General features: G+C 49.0%; 1 protein-coding gene across 8 annotated transcripts; it reads left to right on the top strand.

The window, feature by feature from the left end:
• The first annotated feature begins 4,395 nt into the window (after nt 1-4,395).
• On the top strand, nt 4,396-14,807 carry LOC139831885 (protein spotted leaf 11-like). 8 transcript variants are annotated; one of them, XR_011746225.1, is made up of 5 exons: nt 4,828-4,936; nt 5,064-5,115; nt 13,884-13,908; nt 14,117-14,217; nt 14,432-14,807. XR_011746225.1 is itself a non-coding variant. In XM_071821248.1 (4 exons), exons 1-3 carry the CDS (start codon nt 4,525-4,527, stop codon nt 14,185-14,187), a joined length of 381 nt encoding a protein of 126 aa, XP_071677349.1. In that variant the 5' UTR covers nt 4,396-4,524; the 3' UTR covers nt 14,188-14,217; nt 14,432-14,807. The 8 variants fall into 8 exon arrangements, 4 of the variants coding, with proteins under 4 accessions (XP_071677349.1, XP_071677350.1, XP_071677348.1 ...); XR_011746223.1 differs by having other exon boundaries at nt 5,064-5,139; XM_071821248.1 differs by lacking the exons at nt 4,828-4,936; nt 5,064-5,115 and adding an exon at nt 4,396-4,809.
• The last annotated feature ends 5,034 nt before the right edge of the window (nt 14,808-19,841 follow it).

Raw genomic sequence — 19,841 nt, 5'->3', positions numbered from 1 at the left:
CATATCATGGTTGGGGGCGATTTTAATCTCATAGAGATGTTTCTGAAAAATAACAATAATATTAATCAAAATTGGGTTGATAAGTTTAATAATTGGGTTAACCAATTCGGTCTCATGGAGCTTAAACCGTCCAATAGGATGTACACTTGGGCTAATAACCAACAAAAGATAGTTATGGTTGCTATTGATAAAGATTTTGTCTCTACCTGTTGGGACTCCCATTTTCCCACCGCTCATGTCCAGGCTTTAGCCAGGATAGAGAGTGATCACACACCATTGGTTTTCGACTTTGGGCTTGGTACTTATCTAGGGAAAAGACCTTTCCGGTTTGAGAAGTGGTGGTTGTAGAAAGAGGAATGCGCGAACATTGTTAAAAAATCTTGGCAGGCCCCTTGCAAAGGGAACAATGCTATTGCCATTTGGAAAGAGAAACAAAAACGTTTAAGGAAACATTTAAGGGGTGGAATGCTAATATAGAGGCGGATCAAAAGAAATTAAAAAAAGAACTAGTGGCAGAATATGATTGTCTTGACATTATGTCAGAGTCTCAACCTTTGTTACGAAGGAGTTCTCTAGAATGAAACAAATTGCAGCACAGATTAATTCAATTTGTGCCATGGAAGAGATAAAAGCTAGACAAAGATCGAGAGAAAAATAAATTTTAGAGGGAGATAGAAACACAACTTATTTCCATGCTGTGGCGAACCAAAGAAGAAGGAAGAACAGAATTGTAGTGTTGGAGGGGCCTTTAGGCGATGAAGTTATGGAAACTCAAGACATGCTTCCAATTTTTGTGAATTACTATAAAAATCTCTTTAAAAAGGAAGAGAGAACATATATTTCTTTAGACAATTCATTTTGGGTCCAGAAGATAGGGTTTCTAGTGAGGACAATGACATGTTGGATGCTCCATTCACGGAAGAAGAGATAAAATCAGCGGCCTTTGACTCTTATAGTGAGGGAGCACCGGGACCGGATGGTTTTACTTTCTTATTCTATCAAAAGTTTTGGGAAGTCATAAAGGTAGATTTGATCAATCTCTTTAGATATTTCGAAGATAACACTGCAGACATGTTTAGACTGAACTTTAGCTTGATCACTCTCATTCCAAAAGAAGTGAATGCTAAAAGTTTTAAAAAGTTCAGGCCTATTGCACTTACAATTTTTTGTTTCAAAATTTTCTCAAAAGCTTGCACGAGTAGGATGAGTAATCTTGTTGGGTGATAGGTTAATTTCCACAAACCAATTTGCCTTCATTAGGGGCAGGTATACTCTGGAGAGTGTTGTTACGGCGCATGAAATTATTCATGACGTGCATAAAAATAAAGAAGATGGCCTGATCTTGAAGTTAGATTACAAGAAAGCCTATGACAAAGTTAGTGTAGAATTTCTCGAAGAAATGCTCAAGCAACGAGGCTTTAGCCAAAAATGGTTGGATACAATTCATTGTCTGCTCCACAAAGGATCTGTGGGGATTCAAATCAATGATCAAAATAGTAATTTCTTTGAAACAGGTAAAGGTTTGAGGCACGGAGACCCTTTTGCTCCCATCCTCTTTAACATGATTGCGGACGTGTTTTCCAAAATGCTGATTAAAGCTGCTAATGGAGGTCTTATTTCTGGGTTGCTCACTAGGTTCACAGCGGGAGGGATCATTAGCCTGCAGTATGCAGACGATACCTTGTTATTCTTGGAAAATGATTTGGAAAAGGCTTTAAACCTGAAATGGGTGTTGTAGATTTTTGAACAAATGTTGGGTATGAGGATTAACTTTGACAAATGTGATCTGGTGCCTATTAATGTTCCAGAAGGTCAAACTAAAGTTGACATGGGCATTATCCTTTGAGTAACCAGCGTTGCCCTATCCGGTATTGACTAATTGGAGGCCCATGAAGATACCTGAAGGCGTGATGGGCCGCTAGGTCGGCGTACCAGAAGATTCCTTGACGGGCAAGACAAGGAAGTGAACAAACAAGGAAAGATTGGATCTAAACTACTGTAAATCTAGTCGTATTCGGTTAGACCTCTTGAGACCTGGCCTCCTATATAAAGGCCAGGAGAGGGGCTGCCGAGGGACACGATCAATCTTAGCAATCTTAGCCAGGAAAAGCTTAGAGCTAGGTAACCCTAGCAATAGCAATCTCGACTAGATCTCAGCCGAACTATTCGGCACCCCATTGTAACCCATTATCTTCATAATCAAAGAACAGACAGGCAGGACGTAAGGGTTTTACCTCATCGAGGGCCCCGAACCTGGGTAAATTGCTCTCCCCACTTGTCTGTGAACCGATGTCTCGTGTCAGCCTACAGGATTCCATCAACCCTAAGCCCCTATCGGAGGGCATTGGCGAGGAGTACCCTCGACAATTGGCGCCGTCTGTGGGAACCCTGTCGGCACAAGATCGGACATCGGCTGAACCCGTCATGTCATCAGCAGCTTCATCAGCACCATCATCGCCTCATCTGGGAAGCCCGATCCGTTTTGGCTCCTACGAATTCACCCCGCACGGCGAATCATCTCGCTCGACCTTCTCTGGTCTACAAGGCAACATGGAGATGGCTTTCGGGAGCGTCCACTACAACGTCAACTCAGAAGGAATTCTTCGGCTGCTGGAATCTCCTATCTCCAGATCGACGAGTCCAAGCGCATCGTCGACACCCGACCTTTCGGCTGGCATGACAAGCCCGTCGAGTCCGTCCGCGCCATCGACTCCTCGTTCGGCATCTTCCATGTCGGTCGGATCTGATGACCCCGTGCCCTCGGAGCTGACCTCGTATTACTGCATGAACTGCGACACCAGGCATGGACTAGGGTCAAGCGACACGCCATTCATCTGCAACGCCTATTCGTCGGGAGAGGACAGCATCGGCAGCAGCGCCCGAGGAGACACCCAAAGAGTGGCGCCCCTCCAAGTTTACGTCGCTAATAGGGGAGACGGAGATCGCACCTCCCGCTCCAGCAGGAGGGCTAGTTTTGAGAATAGCGCCAGCAATGACAATAGCGACCACACCATTACGGAAGAGGAGTGGGCAGCGGCCAAGGCAGCCGTACTCAACAACACACCGCTTTCGGCGGGAACCACGGTTGGCACACTCAATGCTTACCGCTCCATATTGGAGAAAAATCGGGAGCGCCTGTCTAAGGAGCAAGCCACCCTCGAGAGACGCCTATCTGCGGCAGACCGGTCCAGCGAGCGACGAAGGGGCTCGCAGGGGAGTGCCTCTCGAAGTACCCACGGAGGAGGCAAACATCGATCGAGACTGTCCAGGATTTCGGAAGATGACGCAAGGGAGATAACATCAAACCTGACCAAGTCTTTTATAACCACGGACACCGCAGGCATGCCACGGCCAAAAACCGTCGCGGGAGCAACAGCCAATCTTGCAGCATATCTCATTAACCAGCGTCCCGAACGATCCATGGCTCAGGCCCACCGTGGCGCTTTGGAAAGTCTTGCGATATTGGGACATAATCTAGTTCCACCAAAAGAGAAGACCCTATCCGGTTGCAGGCCAGCGGTTCAAAACATCGCGCGAGAGATGCTCGGGATGAAATTACACAGAGCAGGATCGACAAGGCGAGGCGACGACGCGCCACCAGGGAAGAATTTGACAGTGATTCTTCGGATGAGACCCAGGAGAATGACGGCGAGCTTAGAGGAGCCGATTGTTTGAGCTACAAAATTCGGGAGGCGATGCCACCCAAGAAGTTCAAACCCACACCTACCGACGCTGCCAAATATGATGGGCAGCAGGAGCCAAGATCCTGGATAGAGGACTACCTGCAGACAGTAATTCTGCAAAAAGGGAATCAGATAGCAGCAATGCAATGCCTGCAGCTTTACCTAAAGGACTCAGCACGAGCCTGGCTCAGAGGACTGCCAAAGGGTTCCATCAAGTCATGGGACGACCTAGTAGAAGCCTTTGTCACTAACTTTCAAGCAACCTACAAAAGGCCCGTCCACTACAAGAAATCTGCCATAATATGACGTTTTTTTTATGACTGGAAATCAAAATGTCATAGCTTTATGACGTTCCTAGGTTTGACCGTCCTTGGCCACTCGGGGAGGGCAAAACCCTAGAAAATCGTGACGTTATTGGGCAAAAACGTCATTGGCAATTTAGGTCAAAACATCATTAGCAAAATTAAGTAGCCTACGACGTTTTTCCACTGCCGATTGCGACAAATCAATAACGTCATTGGCATGCCAAAAAAAATTAGCCAATCAGAAAACAGAAAACAACCTACGAAGGATCAGCTACAAACTTGAATCTCAACCGTCCGAAGCATCCAACGCACCAAACCACGCGCAGGATTTTCCCATTGGCGCCTAAAATTTTTGGGTCACGCGCGCGACCGACCAGACCACTTAATTTTGCTTCCGCCCCGCGCGCCAGACTCAGACCGCCCCGCAGGCCAGAAACCCTAGCAAATTTCCCTTCCGCCGCCCCTCCTCTCCGGCCTAGATCCCCACGCGCGGGCGGCTGCGACAGTGCGACCGCTTCCCTCCCCAGCTCCCTCCCATGGCCGGCGACCGCGACAAGGAGCCGACGTCGTCCGCTCCGGAGCGGGTCGCCAGGGCGGTGGAGGCCGTGGCGGCGGCGGGGGAGTTCCGCAACGCGTACCGGCGCCAGCTGCTGGCGCTGTCCCGCAGGATTCGCCTCCTCGGGCCCTTCGCCGAGGAGCTCCGCGAGCGCCGGCGCCGGGTGGACGAGACGGAGGAGCGCGCGCTGGCGCCGCTCGCTGCCGCGCTGGAGAGGGCACTCGACCTGCTCCGCCTCGGCCGCGACGGGAGCAGGATCTCCTTGGTACGTGCGTGCGTGCGCAGTTACCTCCCTCCTTCCTTCCTTTACCTACCTGCCTACGCGGCCGCCGGCAGCGGTTCCTGATTTCCTCAGATTCCTCGTCCCTTGGCTGCTTCCGTGGGCGAATTGGGTGCGTGATTCGCTAGTAGTAGTATTATTGATATTTTACAGAGATGCAAAAGCGCTTCATCACTTTGCATCAACCAGTTTACTTCAGTATCCTATATTAACAAAATGATATCTTTCTAGGATAACAGTTAGTCCATTACAGGGCAATACTGCGATATGAGGTGGTGGATTAAGGGGCGGGTATTCACATTCTCCAAACCTACTGTATGGATTAAACGCTTGGACTTGTTCTTCCCTTGAGCATCATGTTCTACCAAACCTAGCTTGTTTGATCAAATTTGGTGTTTCATTTCCCTCTAAACATTCATGCTATCATGCCTTGATACGTTCGCTTATTCTTTACTTAATGGTTTGACCTACAAATGGAGCTAGTCTGTTACATCATAGGGATTGTTTCCAGTCTGGGTAACGTTTACATTTGTTTTGTGAGGGAATTTCTGAGGTAGGATTCGGATCTTCCAAGTAGTGGTTGGTTTTGGTTCAGGTTAGGCCGTCTGTTTTTTTGAAGACAATGCATTACATACTGTGCCTATATAATTCCTATCTGCCTCGCGTTTCAGCTATTACTGGATAGCACGCGGCAGCTCCTCAAAATGTGGAATGCAAGCCTATGTTTAGATTCTGCAGCTGTGGAGTTTACGTCTATGTTGCCACTTGTATGTTTTCCATATGTATGTGCTACCAGAAATGGCGTGTACTGAGTGGATCATGATGATTTTGTTGGCTCACAAGAACCTGCAGTAGATTTGTTAACATTTCAATAACCTGCAACAGTATGTTATGTGCTGTTCCAGAATCTGTGCTTTTCGCTGCCAAGCAATTTTTGGTCTTGTTAGGTTGGTAATTTTACTATGTAATGATGTACTGCTCGTTATTCCTACACTAGTGGAGAAGAGGCCTTTGGTCCCAAGCAAATGACCCACTGTTGAACCAAACCGGGTCCAATGCCCCCATTGGACCCGGTTCGTTTCTGCCCAGGACGACCCCACCCGCTGGCGCCTGTCCTGTAGCGGCCTTTGGACCCGGTTTGTCATACAAACCGGGACCAAAGGGTCCACCCGCAGGGCGCGGCAGGCCGTGTCAGCCTGGGGAACCCTTTAGTCCCGGTTTGTATGACAAACCGGGTCCAAAGGCCCCCCTGGCTATATAACCTTGCCCCTGCCCAAGTGTGAGCCACACTTAGCCATTTTTTCACTATCTTCACAAGAGGGTGTATTGCTCTCCTCTCTTCTTCACATGCACAAGAGGTGTTTGATGAAATGCTTAAGAGGATTTGCCACTTGAGTTTACACAAATCAAGCCACACTTAACTTGCTTTTTTCTTCTTCATCGAGGTTAACAACTTTATCCTTTTCATCTGCAATTGATAAAATGCATGTGTATATATACATCGTGATGTTCTGTAATGGTTTTGATCAGCTTAATTATATCATGCAGATGAATCGGTAATGGATGTACATTGACCGACGGTTTGACGAGTTCACTGCGGGCCTGGATAATTTTATGGCCGTGGCGGAGGCAAACAAACATGGTGGCTTCATGTATTGTCCATGTGTGGACTGCAAGAATACCGTAAATTACGCTCGCTCGAGTCTCATTCACAGCCACCTTCTGCGATCCGGTTTCATGCCCAGTTACTATTGTTGGACCAAGCACGGAGAAAGAGGGGTTATGATGGAAGACAATGACGAAGAGGAAGAGGATGATGACGGTTATCCCAATTTCCCTGAATACGATGATACTGCAGAAGGCAATGAAGACAATGAAGTAGAAGATCAAGAGGCACCAGATGAGCCTGCTGATGATGATCTTGGCCGGGCCATTGCTGATGCAAGGAGAGAATGTGAAACTGAAAAGGAAAGGTTGGCCTTCGACAAGATGATAGAAGATCACAACAAATTGTTATACCCAACTTGCGAAGATGGCCATAAAAAGCTAGGCGGCACACTCGGAATTGTTGCAATGGAAGGCGAGAGAACGGTGTCACCGACTCAGGATTTGGAAAGTTGTCGACAATAATTAAGAGGAAGCTTCCAAGGGGTAACGCAATTGCCCGCCAAAGACGTACGAAGCGAAGAAGATTGTCTGCCCTCTAGGATTAGATGTGCAAAAGATACATGCATGCATTAATGACTGCATCCTCTACCGCGATGAGTACGAGAATTTGGATGCATGTCCGGTGTGCACTGCATTGCGGTATAAGATCAGACGAGATGACCCTGGTGATGTTGAGGGCGAGCGCCCCAGGAAGAGGGTTCCTGCCAAGGTTATGTGGTATGCTCCTATAATACCACGGCTGAAACGCTTGTTCAGAAATAAAGAGCATGCTAGGTTGTTGCGATGGCACAAAGAAGACCGTAAGAAAGACGTGATGTTGAGGCACCCTGCTGATGGCTCCCAATGGAGAAAAATCGATAGAGAATTCCCAAACTTTGCACAGGATGCAAGGAACTTACGGTTTGGTCTCAGTACAGATGGCATGAATCCTTTTGGAGAGCAGAGCTGCAGCCATAGCACTGCTTTGTGACTCTTTGTATATATAACCTTCCTCCTTGGTTGTGCATGAAGCGGAAGTTCATTATGATGCCAGTGCTCATACAAGGCCCGAAGCAACCCGGGAACGACATTGATGTGTACCTGAAGCCATTAGTCGAAGAACTTCTACAGCTGTGGTCCCTAGCAGGTGTACGTGTGTGGGACGAGCACAAGCAGGAGGAATTTGACCTAAGAGCGATGCTTTTCGTAACCATCAATGACTGGCCTGCTCTTGGTAACATTTCAGGACAGTCAAACAAGGGATACAATGCATGCACACACTGTTTACATGAGCTCGAAGGTGATTATTTGGAAAAAGGTCAGAAGGTCGTGTACCTGGGGCGTGTGCACGATCGACATCTTCGAGAAACTGCGCCACGGGAGATTTCCCAACCCTTTCCCCAACACTGTTAGATGAGATGTAGTCGTTCAGGGGCTTGCAGGAAAAAATTCCAAGGCGCAGTTTCTGAAGATGCCGTAGGGCGTGTGCACCAACGACATCTTCGAGAAACTGCGCCACGGGAGATTTCCCAACCCTTTCCCCAACACTGTTAGATGAGATGTAGTCGTTTAGGGGCTTGCAGGGAAAAATTCCGAGGAGCAGCTTCCGAAGATGTCGTAGGGCGTGTGCACCAACGACATCTTCGAGAAGCTGCGCCACGGGAGATTTCCCAACCCTTCCCTTCATCCATGGGAATGAAACTCTGCTTGGCTTGTTGATCTGCTTGGCAAGGCGTATCGATGCTCCTTTTATAGGCACGACACCTCTTCTACTTTGTCTTGTTCCTTCGACAGGGCGTCGTGCGCTACATGCTTTATCTCATCGAGCAGTGCGTCCACCCATGCGTTCTTATCCTGCCGACATCTTTAGTCCCGGTTGTACCCACCAGCCGGGACTAAAGGTTACCCACACGTCCTTATCCCACCGACAGTTTTGTTAGATGACACAAAAAAGGATCTTTAGTCCCGGTTGTACCCACCAGCCGGGACTAAAGGTTACCCACACGTCCTTATCCCACCGACAGTTTTTGGCGCCACTGCGTTCCCGCCTATTTTTCTTCCCGCGCTTTCCACTGCTTCCCGCCTCCGTCCTCCCGCCATTTTTTCACTATATATATGTTGGCTTGGCCTCCATTTACATCTCACATCTAGACTCATATCTGCAAACCTCATCACCAGGTCACATGGCTTCCATCGTATCTCTAAACCTCCGGGAGGTGGAGGCGCTTTGCGCGTCGAACTACCCCTGCCCGCCGGGCTACCGCGTCCCTACCGGCTGGTTGCTGAGCGTCGGAGGGGTACCGGTCCCTCCTGTCCCTCTAGGTGTGGCGCGCGAGATGGCCATCACGAACCACTACTACTTCAAGCTCACGCCAGAGCAGCGGAGGAATCCCTAGTGGCATCCCGACTACAGCCCGACTTGGGAGAGCTTCTTCATCAATCGGCGTGAGAGGGCGCTCGCCAGGCACGAGGAGGGCGGCCCGCCTCCTTCGAACTTCAACGAGGCCGGCCGTCGGCTGTGGTGGCGCGACCGAACTCTCCAGGGCGTCATGGCCCACCGTGGCCCCCGCCTGCGCTACCCTCAGTCCCAGCCCACGCGTGCTCTCCCGCCGAGGTTTGACTACCGCGACCCCGATGCCAGCGACGATGATGACGGCGACTACGACGACTACAGTGGCGAGTACTATAGGGCTAGGCACGAGTATGACTGAATGACTCGAACAGTCGAATCTGGCCATGTATCTTAATTAATTTTCAGTTGAGCTAGGCACGAGTACTATAGGGCTAGGCACGAGTACTATCTGGCCATGTATCTTAATTAATTTTCAGTTGAGTTCTGTACTTTAATTCCACATGTAATCTGGCGGGAAACTTTTCTCATCATCAGCGTCTGCCACAACGACTTTATTGAAAATACAATAAAATAGATAAACAACTAGTCTAGTCGATCTACTCGTCGTCGGAGGTTGTCTCGGTCCAAATGTCGTCCCACCGAGGGTCGTTGTCGGCCCAAGTTGTATTCGGGTTATCGAGCTCGAACACGGCGACGGCCCGACGATGGCGCCTGTTGGACCTGCGTTGTGCCCGGAGGTCAGCGAAGAACGCGGCGGTGTTGTCGACGTCGTTGGGGAACTGCGCCCTCCACTGGCGCATCAACTCCTCGTCGTGCTCGGCGATTGCGATCCGGCGCTGCACCTGGCGGTGGCGGCGACGGTCCTCGTCGCCGACGAGGCACGGCGTCGGCGCGAGGAACTCCGCCTCCTCTAGCGATTCGACGTCTGGGAAGTTCATGTCGCACCGTGGCCGCCGAAATCGCCATGCGGCCGCGTCGTAAGCGCGCGCCGCCAGCTCCGGGGTGTTGTACGTGCCGAGGGTGAGCCGGAAGCCACCGGCACGCATCTCGGCGTAGAACCTACCGTTCGGCCGCGCTCGGACGCCACGGAAACCGGACGAGCCGCGACGGCGCGGCGGCATCCCGGCGACGAATGAACGGAGGCGACGGCGACGTGTGGTTCCGCGCGCACGCGGCGCTTTATAGCACAGCGACGCGGCAAGTTTGGCGACAGTGGCGCGGGGAAGCGGCGGGGCGTGGCACGTGGAAGCGGCGGCGACACGTGGCGCGGGGAAGCGGCGGGCGTGGCACGTGGAAGCGGGATCTACACGCCGCACGGCGGTGGCGGCGGGCGAGGCACGTGGAAGCGGCGGCGACACGTGGCACGGGAAGGGACACGTGTGGCGGTGGCGGTGGTGGGCGATACACGGCGGTGGCCCGTACATGGCGGTGACGGTGCTGGCCAGGCGGTGGCGGTGGCGGTGGTGGGCAGTACACGGCGGTGCCGACGGTGGCCAGTACACGGCGGTGGTGGTGGTGGGCAGTACACGGCGGTGGCCCGAACATGGCGGTGGCGGCGGGGCGAGGCACGTGGAAGCGGCGGCGACACGTGGCACGGGGAAGGGACACGTGTGGCGGTGGCGGTGGTGGGCAGTACACGGCGGTGGCCCGTACATGGCGGTGACGGTGCTGGCCAGGCGGTGGCGGTGGTGGGCAGTACACGGCGGTGCCGACGGTGGCCAGTACACGGCGGTGGCGGTGGTGGGCAGTACACGGCGGTGGCCCGTACATGGCGGTGGCGGCGGGGCGAGGCACGTGGAAGCGGCGGCGACACGTGGCACGGGGAAGGGACACGTGTGGCGGTGGCGGTGGTGGGCAGTACACGGCGGTGGCCCGTACATGGCGGTGACGGTGGTGGCCAGGCGGTGGTGGGCAGTACACGGCGGTGCCGACGGTGGCCAGTACACGGCGGTGGCCGTGGTGGGCAGGCGGTGGCGGTGCGGTGGCTTTTTTTCATTTGAAATAAGGCGGGAATGAAATTTTTTAAAAAAATTGGCCTTTGGACCCGGTTTGTAATACAAACCGGGACTAAAGGCCTTTTTTGCGCGCGCAGCGAAAACGCAGCAAAAAAAGACCTTTAGTACAAACCGGGTCCAAAGGGGGGCCTTTGGTCCCGGTTTGTAACACGAACCGGGTCCAAAGGGGGGGGGGGGCAGTATAAAAGAAAACACTTCGTCTCCGCGGAGATCAATCCCGCGGAGACGAAGCATTTGTGCCGCCAGGCTGCCGAAATCGCCGCCGGCCGCCGCTTCGTCATCGCCGCCGCCCTCCCGCGCGCCGTCGCCGTCGCCTCGCGCCACCGCCTCCGCCGCCGTCTCCGCCGCTGCCGGGCGCCTCCGCCACCGCGCCCGCCGACCGCGCGCCGCCCGAGCCGCGCGCCCACCGCCCGCCACCGCGTCGCCCGCGCCGTCCGCCACCGCGCCGTCCGCCACCGCGTCGCCCGCCCGCCCACCGCCCGCGGCCGCCTCCTCGCCGTCCGCCGCGCTTCGCCACCTGCCGGCTGCCGGCCACGCCCACCTCCGCCGCGGTAAGCGCGCGCCGCCGTCTTCTCTTTTTTTTATTTATTTTTATTTGTTAGATTAGTTAATTTGTTAGGTTAATTATATAGAAACAATAGTTAGAAAAAAAGTTAGTACAATTAGTTAGAAATTTAGTTAGAAAAAAAGTTAGTAAAATTAGTTAGAAATTTAGTTAGAAAATTAGTTAAAACAATAGTTAGAAAAAAAGTTAGTAAAATTAGTTAGTAAAATAGTTAGAAATTTAGTTAAAACAATAGTTAGAAATTTAGTTAAAATAGTTAGAAATTTAGAAAAAAAGTTAGTAAAATTTAGTTAAAATAGTTAGAAATTTAGTTAGTGTTACTGTTACAAAAATAGTTATGAGGGCCGCTACGCAGAATCACGCTACGCTCGCGATGGCGCCCCCCAAATACGGTAGTGCCGACGCCCCTGCCGGCGCCCCCAAAATAGAGTATGTAGTGCCGGCGCGCCGGTAACCGCTACGCTCGCGATGGCGCCCCCCAAATACGGTAGTGCCGACGAAGATGTGAAACCTACATCACGGTGTATCTTAGAGATGAGCATTACTTCCGGGGGGAAGACGAGATAAACATTGAGTTAGAAGAACTGTTTCAGTTATTCAATCAAGACGCCCTCGACAAAGCTGTCATCAGTTGCTACTGCCTGTAAGTGATTTATTTGTGTAATTAAGTTTGTAGCTCATTCATTTGCACTAACAATTATCCTCATTATATTCTTTGTGTACGCTATACATTTAATTATGCAGAATGAAGAAGCTGGAATACAAAAGAGGCAAGCTCCTACCGCTGGGGTTCATAGACCCAAACACAGTTCATGAAGTTACGGTTCGAGAGTTCGCCAAGGACACAGAGGACAACATCGTAATGTTTTTAGAGAAGCAAGCAGACAAAGAGGATATATTCTTTCCCTACAACTTCAAGTGAGTGTTATATATAACATACATTATGCTTGTGCACCTTCCACTTTATTCTCGTAATCATTGAGCTATGCTTGTGCAGTTTCCATTTTATTCTCCTAATCATTGATCTTCACCTTGGAGTCGTAAACGTCATGGACTCGAAACGTAAAGAATATGCGGAATGGGCGGACATGGCTGCCATCCTCCAGAGGTAGTTTCAATCAATTTCGTATTGGCATCTTCATCTGCTCTAATTCGAAGATATCATCAACTAATCAATTACTCATTTACTCATTATTTTTTGCCGGGCAGGGCTTGGAAACGGTTCATCAATACTGTTCCGGGTGAATGGAAACCGGAGCTTACATTTAGAGATTACCCTGTAAGTAGTACTATATATATAGCTATGTCCGTGAAACTTTATATATGATATTTACTTTCAATACGATGCTTGATTATTAGTTTGATCGAACTATTTTTCGTAAAGTGTATGAGGCAGGAAAAAGGGAATAACTTATGTGGATACTACGTCCGCACCTTCATGCGTGACATGTCCTGTCCCAAGGGTGGGGATGCCCAAATACACCACACTCGTGTACGATAACAAATTTTCACAATTAATCTTAATTAGTACCATCTATTGTATTGAGTTCCATTCATATATTGATCTCCTTTTTTAAATATAGATGACACGCCTGCGGGACACTCTCATAACAGCGGATCAAATAAAAGCAATTCAAGAGGAAATCGCGGGATTCTTTATTACCGAGGTCCTTACCCCAGGTGGAGAGCACTATCGGAAGATCGTGACGGCGGAGGATATTCGTTCAGGAAAAGTTGTATTGTAAATATGCATGCATTACGTGTACTGTGTTGACTATGTCGTGTACTGTTGACGATGTCTATATATATTCATGACGATTTTTTGTGGTTTCTTGAATGATATATATGCATTGCTGAAACTCTGCCGCGGCAGAGAAACGCCCTGTTTCTCTGCCGCGGGCAGAGAAACGCCTAAATGCCTAAATTGTGCCGCGGCAGAGAAATAGCAATTCTCTGCCGCGGCAGAGAAACATAGGCCCGGTTCGTACCACGAACCGGGACCAAAGCCCTTCCAGCGCGAGCTCCCTGGTCGCACCACGTGTTGAGGCCTTTAGGCCCGGTTTATCTTTGAACCGGGACTAAAGGGTACCCCCTTTAGTCCCGCCTAGTTGGTCCCGGTTCAGGAACCGGGTCTAAAGGCCCAAATGGACCGGGCCTATTGCCCCGTTTTCCACTAGTGCTAATTGCTTACCAGACATGAGTATATTGAACTGTCCCTGAGCTTGAGAATTTTCAATAATAACTAATAGTATTGAAGTAAATCACTGCTTGCCTAATTCGAATATCATCCACTAGTTTCAACATTGACCGTCGAAATTTTGAAGAATTATATCGTAAAAAAAATGAAGCATCAATTTGCTTCCTGGTGTAAAAAGCTATTAACATGCTATTGGTACTCCATTTCTTTCCAGCTGAATGTCGCATTTGTTTCTATCTTGTTTAATATCTGCTAACTAAAATGCATCTCATGCTTGCACAGGTGTCCAGCTTGCAGAAACTACAAGGTATAGAGCCTATTGCACTGGACTGTATCATATAATGATCTGAAATGCTACTGTTGTTAATCTTGAAATGCTACTGTTGCTAATCTTGATTTCTATATATATGCAAAACATTTGCAATGTTACTAGCATAGGTCTACAGAACATTCCATTGTTTCTATATACGATGTAATATATCTACAGCTAAAGTTCCTTATCCATTTTGTTACAGCACTGGGTAGTATGCACGTATGGGAATATTACAGGCCATTATCTGGTATCTGGGGAAGCTATTTCCTTTAGTGGCTGTGATGATCACCAGATATATCATCAGTAAGTTCTAATCTGATTCATTTTCTTGTAATAATAGTTGGTATTATAATCAATATTTGATATTCTTCTGCAACTATCTCTTTTTCTACAGTACTTGTTCTCCCAAGTTTTATTTGGCTCAAGTCTCATGTGTGTACATATTATACATCATACTGTAGTTATTTCATGCTAATATTTAATTGGCCCTTACTGTACTTGGTTTTACCTGCAGCAGCATCCTTGAAGCTTGGTAACACCTACCTCGCTTGGTTGTTCTTGCATACCTGGTGGAGTGTGTGCTGCAACTGAAGCCATGGCACAAGATTCTCGGTGTTGTGCTCACAGGGAGAACAGGTTGCTGTGTCGCTGGTGGAGCGGAGAGATCCTGATGATGCAGCATTAAGAAGGCGACCTGGAGATTGGGTTAGTTATGACAGTCGAGTCAGGCTGTCTGGAATGGCATGCTTTGGTTCTTATGATTTGACTCAATAGATGTTGCGTGCTGTAATAGTCTTGCCGGTTTGTTTTCATTATCCTTTGGATTCAGCTGCAGCCTCGTCATTCCTGTATGTGGTTTTTGGAAAAATACTGGAATAGACTTCATGTATTCATCTTTTGGCGTCTAAATATTATCAGATCGTGTGAAATAAATGTTGACAAGTGGGACCAATGGGAAATGGAACCTGACACGTGGGGTCTTTATATGTAATTGTCAAAAAAAAAGCTAAAAAGGCCGAGTTAATTGGGCCAGTTACGGGCCAAGGCCTAACAAAGCCGAAAAAAATAATCAGAACGTGGCCCCAACAAAGCTGAAAAATAATCAGAACTAATGGGCTCAGCCCACATAAGGAGCTTAATGGACCGGGCTGAATTTAGATAAAGACGTTTCTAATTCGTCACAATTTTGCCACGTCGGATTGCCACGCTGGACTCGGGGCAGGTGCCCATGATGTTTTGGGAACGTCATGCCGTCAGTGACATTTTAAAACGTCACAAAGCTCTATGACGTTTTCAAGTGGAACGTCTTAAGCAGTCACTGCTGACTCCCAGCTTTCGACGTTTTGAAAAGCGTCACCGTAACGTCACAAGTAGCCATTAGTGACGTTTTAGTGACACCTTTATTTTGTCAACTTATGGCAGATTTCTTGTAGTGCGTCGGGATCGAGGAGTTACGGCACTGTCAGCAAAAGCAGAAGGAGTCGATGCGCGCATATATTGGGAGGTTCACCAAACTCCTGAATGCTGCGGAAGACGTATCTGTCGACAGAGCAATCGACGCTTTCAGTGATGGCATCCGACGTGAAAGCTATATAGAAGAACTTGGGCGCAAGAAGCCGAAAACCATAACCAAGTTAATGGAAATCGCCAACAGCTGGGCCGATGGCGAAGACAACGTCCAAAAGCCACGACAGCGCAGTGACGACGAAGAGGATGACCAGCCGAAGCATGATTCGGGAGGTCGAAGGGATCGGAACAAGAGAAGGAAGAACCGCAGTTACGATGACAATAACTTGGTGGCCGCAGGTTACTCTGATCGGCACGATGATCGGTACGACGACAGGCGAGACGATCGACAGGACGGTAATCGGAACAACTCTGGGAACCGTGGCAACTATAAACCACGACAACAGAGAACTCCCGAATTGCCTTACGCTGAACAGATCAACGCCCCTTGTTACCTGCATTCATATACCGATTCCAAGGATGGTAAAGTAAAGGCTAGCCACCTGCTCAGGGACTGTCGGCAGTTCCTCGATATGCATAAACTCATCCAGCAGGCAGGCCAGCAACAGCTACCACCACCACCACCGCCACCCCCATCACAACATCAGGTCCAGCAAGCTCAACCTCATCAACCCAACGAGGCGTTTCCACCACCACGTGGGAAAATGAGTATGATCCACAGGACAGGCGTTTCAAGGAGAGAGATGAAGAAGCTCACCCGAGAAATTAACCTGGTAGAAAGTGTTATGGCGAACATTCCTGAATATGTCGAGTGGTCGTCTCAGGAAATCACGTTTAGTCGAATGGACCACCCGATGACTATACCAAAACCAGGGCACGCCGCCCTAGTGGTCGAAGCACAGATAGGAGGGTTCAAGATGAGCAAAGTCTTTATGGATGGAGGAAGTGGACTCAACCTGATATTCCTTGACACAATTCAAAGTATGGGGATCACCATGAGAATGTTGGAAGATTCAGACACCCGCTTCCATGGGATACTCTCTACTTCACCAGCGCACTCTCTTGGCAAAGCATACATGAACGTCGTCTTCGGCAAACCCGACAATTTCAGGAAGGAGAAGATCGAGTTTGAAGTCGTGAATTGGGAATCACAGTATCACGCCATACTCGGGAGACCAGCTTATGCCAAGTTCATGGCTGTGCCGCACTATGCATACCTCAAGCTGAAGATTCCAGGGAACAACGGGACAAACATCACAGTCTACGGAAGCTTCTCGCGCTCGGACAATTGTGATCGTGACTTTCAAAGGATTGCTGCAAAGTTTGGGCCACGGCGAGAGACTGTCGAGCCCCCGCCCAAATTGACGATACAAGAAATCAAGGAGGAAAAACTCGACAGGGAAATCAAGAAGAAGCCAGCTCCCGAAGCCCCGGCAGCAAAAGCATCGGTGGAAAAAGTTTCGGCAGTCGTCGAAGCAGAAGATGTAGGAGGCGGCAAGATGCTAACAATCGCTGCCCAGGCACCTGGCGAAATCAATAGCGCTGCAGCAACCACCAGCATGACGAAGAAATCAGAAGATGCTTCCGAAGAAGAGAATAACCCCTTCCTTGATAAAACACTCCCTTAGTTTTTAAATTTTTTCCCTTTACTTTACACAGGGCCTCTTGTTTTCGCCCTCTAGTTTCGTATTTACCCTATCAATAAGCACTTAAGTTTCGATTCTTGTTAAAGTATTGTATTAATCTAAAGCATCTATGACCATGCCGCCGCCAAGTAACGGCATAATGTAACGCGCGGCAGAAGATAGCGCCCCAGGGCAAAAGCCTCTACGAGCACTGCAAAGAAGAATGAGGACACTAATCCTTCCCTCTGCTTCAGATGCCTCTACGAGTGCCGTACAAAGCAAGAGTTTGGAAAACTTATACACAACCCACGCTCGATATTTCACTTATGGAAATATCAGAGAGCAACGGGCTCATCGGCAGAATCATTACACCCGAAATATTTGGGAATGACTGTCGAAATTTACAATAGGTTGAAAGCAAAGTTGCGCATACAACAGGTTTAGCAAAACCTGCAACACGAGCTGATCACTCATAATGATTTGCTGACCAACTAGTACACATACATTCAACGGGCAATTAAGCTTTGCTCCTTTGAATATTTGCCAACGGCATGGTAAAAGTACATATTCATGTATTAACCAGATAAAAAGTTTCGGCTCAACAATCCTAACACTCGGATGGACTAGCCAATACAATTTACAAAAGTAACTTTACACCTTGACATCACCCTTGCGGAGTTTCCCTTTCTTCAGGTACCTTTGACTCCTCCTCAAGCCTGTCGACAATTATATGGGCGGGTGCTAAAACCTTCTGGTACAGCTCTTCAAAATCACCAGTTGCGTTGGCGATAGATAACAAGCAAGCTGAAGGATAACGAGCAAGCACAAGGGCTAGCGTACACTTGGCCCCTGCAAAAACTTGAGCTCTTACTATCTCCCGAACCTTCTTGGCATTTCCAAACTCAGACATCAAAGTCAAAAGAGTAGGGGGAACTGCATTCAAAGGAAACATCAGTCTTCCAAACTACCCTCATAGCTTTGTAGCACTTGTCGAAGAACTGGTGGACCTGTTGCACTCGATCCTGAAATTTGACGACAGCCGAGGCCTTCGAGTATTCCCGCCAGAAAATCTCTTCGGATGAGGAAAGCTGAGTCAAAGCATGCACTCGCTCGTGTATCCGCTTGTTCTCTTCCGCATGGTTCAAAGCTATGACTGGCAAAAGAATCAGTAAAGACTCAGACAAGAAGTTGCTAGCAAACAGGCAAAGGGATCAGGAAACTTACAGTTTAAACTTTCGGTAGCCTTATGCAGCTCGCTAAGAGTGTACCGCTCCACGTCGGCTGCAATCTCGCTCTTTTTATTGACAATGGCAGCTAAGGCATAAGTGCTGCGTAAGTCCTTTTCCATCTGCGTGACCCGGTCCTTCATACGCTGGATCCGATCACTTTCAGGAAGGGCACCCGACGAGTCGTCAACAAACGAGGGCACTGGGAAGACCTGCAGAAAATACCGTTATAAAGGGATGATGGATATGGTACAGCCGAACATCCAAAATAACTCCCATCGGGAGAAGTGCAAGAAAGTGATATCATAACAAAAGTGTGCTAACAACATTGCTAGCACAGAGTTTATTACAAGCATAAGTTTTGCGGCAGAACAATGTTTCGCATCAGCTCAAGGCACAAGTTTGTTACAAGAATCAAGGGAGTTGGGTCTGAGTCGATAAACTGGGTCCAGCCGATGACTTCCTTGATGAATCCAGTTCAAGGAGCTGACGGGCACAAGTAAGAGCAGACGCTTTAAAGGTGCTCAAATCAATAAGCTGCCCGTCTCGCTCTTTCGGAAGCCCCTTAGTCATTTCCTCGATGTCACCCTTAAAGCCGTAACCCATCATAAGCTGGAAGGCTAGGACAGCACCAAAAGTGCGCGATGTACGCTTGAATACCTCGATAACCTCCTTGGTGTCAACCGCGAAGGTATCGATCAGCTGTCCCAGGGTCTTCTCTTGCTTGATCTTGGGGAAGATCATCGAGTGCATCCGCGCCAAGGCACCCTTCCCCTTCACAAGAAGCTCTTGTGTAAGCTTGTGAGAAGCAAGAATCGTTGATACAGCATTCGCTGGGGCGTTATTTGGAACTCTTTCCAGGGCATCGACAGGGATGTTCGTTGCCTCTGCAGTAGAAAGGAAGGAAAAAGTTCAGTCATTGACAAAAAGTTTGAATCCATAAGTACGTCATTCGACAGAAGTATGCTAGAAATTACCAAGCAAGGCCAAAGAAGACTGATGAAGGACTTCATCCTTTTCGGCTGCCCGAGCTTCAGCCACCAGCCTGGATGCTTTCTCCTCCTTCAGCTTCTCTTTCAGCCTGACTAGTTCCTCCTTCAGAGAATCGATCTCTTGGCGAGCCGCAGCAGCTATCTTGACTGCGCCATCCAATTTCGAGGAAGAAGATTCGACTTCCTCTTGTAGCCGAGCCTTGTCAGCTTCTAGAGAAGTGAATCGGGAGGCGAAAGCCTCCAGAGAAGAAATAACGCCTCGCAGGTCCTTAAGAGAGAAAGAAAAACAATTAAACAAGGCACGCTCCAAGAAATCTGTATTGCAATCAGAAGAGGACTTACAGAAAAAGGAGTCGCGGTGGCAGCAGTTGGAGAAATATCCTTTCCTTTGGAAAGGGAAGAAGCAGTCGATGCTTGAGCCATGGGGGCAGCCTTAGGAGCCGAAGCTTCGGAAGCCACCACAACCGGCGAGGCAGCATCAGATTTGGCTTTTTTAGGCGGAGGCTCGATAAAGCCCTCGTCGCTGCAAAGGTGAATGGTCGACTATGATTATAAAAGGGGTATGAAAAGTAAAAAGGCAAAGTATAACTTTTGGAAAAGAACTACTTACATGTCGA

This window comes from Lolium perenne, chromosome 6 (assembly GCF_019359855.2).
Source record: "Lolium perenne isolate Kyuss_39 chromosome 6, Kyuss_2.0, whole genome shotgun sequence".
In the NCBI taxonomy this organism is placed as follows: Eukaryota; Viridiplantae; Streptophyta; class Magnoliopsida; order Poales; family Poaceae; genus Lolium; species Lolium perenne.
Note: the sequence above shows the minus strand (reverse complement) of the source record. Positions and strands in the feature narration are given on the sequence as shown.

What these genes read in the sequence shown, in the direction of transcription:
- LOC139831885 (XM_071821246.1), top strand. Translation starts at nt 4,525, where the DNA reads ATGGCCGGCGACCGCGACAAGGAGCCGACGTCGTCCGCTCCGGAGCGG. An exon ending in ACGGGAGCAGGATCTCCTTG is followed by an intron (nt 4,810 to 13,883) that starts GTACGTGCGTGC and finishes ATGCTTGCACAG; the next exon opens with GTGTCCAGCTTGCAGAAACT. An exon ending in CAGCTTGCAGAAACTACAAG is followed by an intron (nt 13,909 to 14,428) that starts GTATAGAGCCTA and finishes TTTTACCTGCAG; the next exon opens with CAGCATCCTTGAAGCTTGGT.